Raw genomic sequence first — 4,522 nt, forward strand, 5'->3', positions numbered from 1 at the left:
GACCTCAGATGACAACAGGAAGAGCAAGCCAAGAATTGATCTCTCCTACCTGCTGACCTGGGCTGCTTCTCAGGTCGATTAAATTAAATCCTTGCTTCCCTCACTTGCGTCGTTTCCCTGCGTTTAGTCCCTCCCACCAGGGAAGCATGGAGGGACGCAAGGAAACCACGAGAAGCAGGGAAATGAGTTTTAAGAGCAATGGGACGTCCTTTCCTCCGGAGCGTCACGTGAAGCGACATCCGTTTGTGATGACGCTGCACAGCTGTTCGTCTGGCAGCAGCTCTGTACCCGTTATTTCCACAAACACCCCTGCCTCTGTTAGTACACATTTACTGACACAAACATTAGTATCATCTGTTGTAGATCCAAATACATGAAATAAAATAAGAAGTCATTCTCAAAAAAGATAAACGCCATTCTTAAAATGTATTTAAACGAACAATAGTTTGATTAATATTGATTAGAGTGCACAAAAGGAATACAATTATTCAGAGAACAAAAACAGATAGGTTATCTATCAAAACCCAGTTAGATTAACATTCATTGGACTGCACACTTTGTTTGTTTGTGTGGAGCAAATTAACATTTTAAATAGGACTTAATGACTGCGGTTTGGCAGCTGAATTAAAAGCTAAGCAGGTCAGTGAAAAACTACAAGCTGAAACCCATTAAGGTAATTTAGGAAGAAGGTTCCAATATACATGTTGGATAGAAAGAGGTTTAACCTTTCCAAACACAACATGTCTGATGCCATGGCGTGCATTGCAGTAGGCCTATATATATAATGCGCTCCTGCAAGAGGAGCAGGAGCAGTCCAGGCGCCGTCGGGCACGACTACAACAGGCTATTGGTTTCATGGAGGTAAGCATCACTAGTCTGTTGCAGTATGAATGGTTTCACCAACAACAGCAATTTCATGTTCGATCAATTAATTGTCAGTTTAATAAAAGCTAGGTGCTGAAGGTAACATGTATCTTTATTTTGCAGACGGATGTCGATCCCATAGCCATTTTAAACCCTCATGTGCCAGTCCTTGCGGCGTTCTTTGATGGCCAGAAGGACCTCATGCAGGACTACAGACTGGGGCGCCAGTCTCTGGAGGCCCTGCTGAGGATCCTGCCATCAAAGAACACACAAGGCTGGTCACATGAGGTGAATATTTTAATTACCCTTTATTGGTTGGCACACGGCTTGTCATACAGTGTGGTGTCCCGAGCCTTTGATGTCCCCAAGTCGACCGTCTGCAGACTGGTGCACACTGGAGTACAACAAATTGCAGCCCTTCGCCAGGAGGTCATCAAACTGCCCCCCCCTGGAGAACTGGAGGAGGTTGGCCAAGAGTTTGCAAGGCTGGCCAACAGCCCAGTATTCTCCAGGTGTGTGGGGGCCATTGATGGCTGCCATGTCTGCATAAAGACCCCCCCCAGGACCTCTGGGCCAGGATTACCTCAACAGAAAGCTCTTCCCATCCATACAATTGCAGGCAGTGTGTGATGGGAAGGGCTTCTTTCTCAACACCTTTGTTGGGTATCCTGGCTCAGTCCATGACACCAGAGTCCTGAAGAACAGCGCAATTTACAAACAGGCTCTGTATCCTCCCTCAGGTGACACCAAATATTCTTGTTAATACATCAAAATCCATCAATGACTTTTAGTATACTAAATATGTTCTCTCTCTTTTTAGGATTCTTCCTTTTGGGTGATGGTGGCTACCCCTGCATAGAAGGACCTGTGGCCCTCATCACCCCATATAGAGAACCACTGCAAGGGAGGGTGCAGAGCCGCTTCAACCAGCATCATGCCAGGGCTCGCTCCATCATAGAGCGGGCCTTTGGCAGGATGAAAAGCAGGTGGAGATCGCTGTTCTTCAAGGCTCTGGAGGTCCACCACACCTTTGTCCCCTCAGTCATCACCGCCTATGCAGTGCTCCATAACATCTGCCTCACAGCGGGGGACATCCTGGAGCCTGAAGAGGATGTTGGGGACATTGGTGTGGTTCCACCACGTCTGGTGAGGGGGGATCGAGGCGGACATGGCCAGCGAGACCGACTGGCAGGGCTGCTCTCTGCTCCATGTGTGCAACCAGTTGAACTACAAGAACATGATTATTTGTAGGACTTGGGGACACGAAGGCCTTGGACACCACACTGTGTGAAAAGCTGTGTGCCTTCATTTGCGGTTTATTGCGTTGTGATGTTTATAATTTAACAAATAAAGGAACAATGTTTTGACAAACAAAGTGTATCTCAATGGAACAATAACAACGTTGCAAAAACTTAGAAACAAAATCATTTATTTACCAATTTCTCAAATAAATCCAAAAATCTTTTTGTGTTATCCTGATTGGCCTCAAAGCGTTCCTGCTCTCGTTGGGCCTCCTCTTTCAGAAACTCTAATAGGGCCCCCTTACTTGCCCTCTTCTTCTTGGCAGGCGAGTAGGGGGGCCCTATCTTCCTCCATTGCCTGGCCACAAGGAGCAGCCCCAGCTCCACTGGATGAAGAGCCAATCCCACTGGGGGCCACGTCAGCCGAGTCCATCAGGACTGGAGGCTCCATGGAGGGCCGACTCCCAATGGCTTCATGCATCAGGGAAAACCACGACCATGTGGCTGCCGTGGCCTCCCCCGCATCTGTCCCCGTCCCTGTAGGGAGGGTTTTCAGCTCCTGAGGGAGAACAAGGAATGTATGAGTCAGATGAAGACACAATAGAAATAGCTGCATTGTATGCATCTAGAAATACAATATCTCACCTTATATTTTCTTTTCAGGTTGTCCCACTTTTTTGCCAGTTAGGTGGGAGTGAGCAACTCCTCCAACTCCATCTTCTGCAGAACCTCTCTGTGGAGTAAACCATTTCTCTCTCACTCAGGTTCACTGTGGTTCATTCACAGTAGCGGTTACATTGATTATCATACCATGCACCAAAACAACATTGTCAAACAACTCATGTAGAACTGTAGCTCACCCCCAGGCCTTCTTGGCTGTGAAGCTCTTTCCTGTAAACAGGTGCTCATTGTCAGTCCTCTGTTGAATGAGGGCTCTGGTTTGGGCCTCCGTCCCTGTTTAAGGAGAATTATGTTATACATACATCAGCAAAAGGAAACCTTAAGCCATTAACATTTCACTCACATAATGCTGCATATAAATGACAGCTTAATTATTGAATTGAGCCGATTTGAATGTATTGAATTATTTATTACAAATACATTGTGACTGCCAGCCAAATGAATGATGGTACCTTAGTTACGTCTGTATGTGGCAGGTAGTTAAATGAAGAAACAAGTGGTTTCCAACCGAAATATGTCCGATAAATAACGAATGCTGCGTGTGTATACGCACGTTATGTAGCCTATTGCAAATCTTGCCTTTAGTTGGGCATTTCACATGAACATTGTTGAGAAAATATAAAGCGTTCAATAACAGAAATATATGAGTTGTGGGTTAAATACATGTGAACAGATGTTGCATTATCGTAACGGTATCGTTGTAGGCATACAAATAACATGAAGTAAAAGGTACTTACACTTGTGTAGTTTTTCTGCCGCCATGTCTTTCAAATGTGCCAGCTGCATGCTGGAGGCAGGGCTTTTAAACCGAGTGAAATCAAGGATTCATGCCTCAGCTGTGATTGAATGGAAATGACAATAAATGAAAAAAGCGATCATGAAAATGTTTCCAATAATGATTTTTGACCACTTTTGTTCAGATCACATATTTGTAACTAAATGATACATTAATTGAAACGAAACACGGTATAAACTGAGGAGTGAGTCCCGTGAGGTTCATATTGCTCTCATGTCAAGAAGCATCAGATCAGTGCATGCGCTGCCTCGTCCAATCAGTGAGCGATAAGGGGGCGGGGTGAGTATCTGAGGATTTCATCGGAGGATGGTCTGGTGGTTCCTCGGTTATCGCTCCTCCATGATCGCTCCTCGCTCCTCGATCCTCGGTCCTCCGGCAGAAATAAGAGCCATGGGACGGTACTCAAGATGGCGCAGGCAAATCAACTTCCGGTGAGACCGAGGAGCGAGGAAATTAAAATAGTCGACCTGAGAAGCAGCCCTGGACTGACCATGGGGGGCTGACGCGAGATGAGGAGAGCGCCTCCTTTTGCAATTTCATTTGTACACCACCGCATCTTTTGTGTAATTAATTGCTGTTAACTTTTATAAGGTTCCCTTGACTATGTTCAGTCTCTCCTGCCTTCAGGGAGGTTTTAGATGGTTTAGAACAAGAAGGAGAATATACGTAAGTGCTAGTTTTTTTGCGAGTCCAAGTACCGGTTCCCGACGTTCCGGTTTTAACCGGACTTGAACCGAAACTTTTTACAAGTCCAGTACCGGTTCGGTGTACCGGTACGCAGCACTACCTGGAACACTCAGATAAAACAAACAAAAAATCGATTTAATTATATAAATAAAATGTATATAAAATGAATAAATGAGAATGGTATCCGTGTTGTTGATCTGTAATATTACAGTGTTGATTTGTTTGTCCTTCTCGGACCATGCACTACGCATTT

The 4,522-nt window shown here is 45.2% G+C and overlaps 1 protein-coding gene and 1 long non-coding RNA gene across 2 annotated transcripts; one reads left to right on the forward strand and one right to left on the reverse strand.

Moving 5' to 3' along the window:
• Positions 1-855: 855 nt before the first annotated feature.
• Positions 856-2,319, forward strand: LOC117550269 (protein ALP1-like). The gene is made up of 5 exons (XM_034222646.1): positions 856-861; positions 988-1,152; positions 1,234-1,376; positions 1,417-1,604; positions 1,685-2,319. The coding sequence occupies exons 1-5, from the start codon at positions 856-858 to the stop codon at positions 2,113-2,115; spliced, it is 933 nt and encodes a 310-aa protein (XP_034078537.1). The 3' UTR covers positions 2,116-2,319.
• A 430-nt stretch (positions 2,320-2,749) lies between these two features.
• Positions 2,750-3,660, reverse strand: LOC117550266. The gene is made up of 3 exons (XR_004569601.1): positions 3,524-3,660; positions 2,966-3,059; positions 2,750-2,838 (listed from the first exon to the last, which is right to left on the reverse strand). It is a non-coding gene; the product is annotated as an uncharacterized LOC117550266 (long non-coding RNA).
• Between the last annotated feature and the right edge of the window lie 862 nt (positions 3,661-4,522).

This window comes from Gymnodraco acuticeps, unplaced genomic scaffold (genome assembly GCF_902827175.1).
Source record: "Gymnodraco acuticeps unplaced genomic scaffold, fGymAcu1.1, whole genome shotgun sequence".
In the NCBI taxonomy this organism is placed as follows: Eukaryota; Metazoa; Chordata; class Actinopteri; order Perciformes; family Bathydraconidae; genus Gymnodraco; species Gymnodraco acuticeps.

Bases quoted from the DNA above. Each gene is read 5' to 3' on its own strand.
- LOC117550269 (XM_034222646.1), top strand. The intron at 1,153-1,233 runs GTGAATATTTTA...GATGTCCCCAAG, and splicing joins CACAAGGCTGGTCACATGAG to TCGACCGTCTGCAGACTGGT. The intron at 1,605-1,684 runs GTGACACCAAAT...CTCTCTTTTTAG, and splicing joins GGCTCTGTATCCTCCCTCAG to GATTCTTCCTTTTGGGTGAT.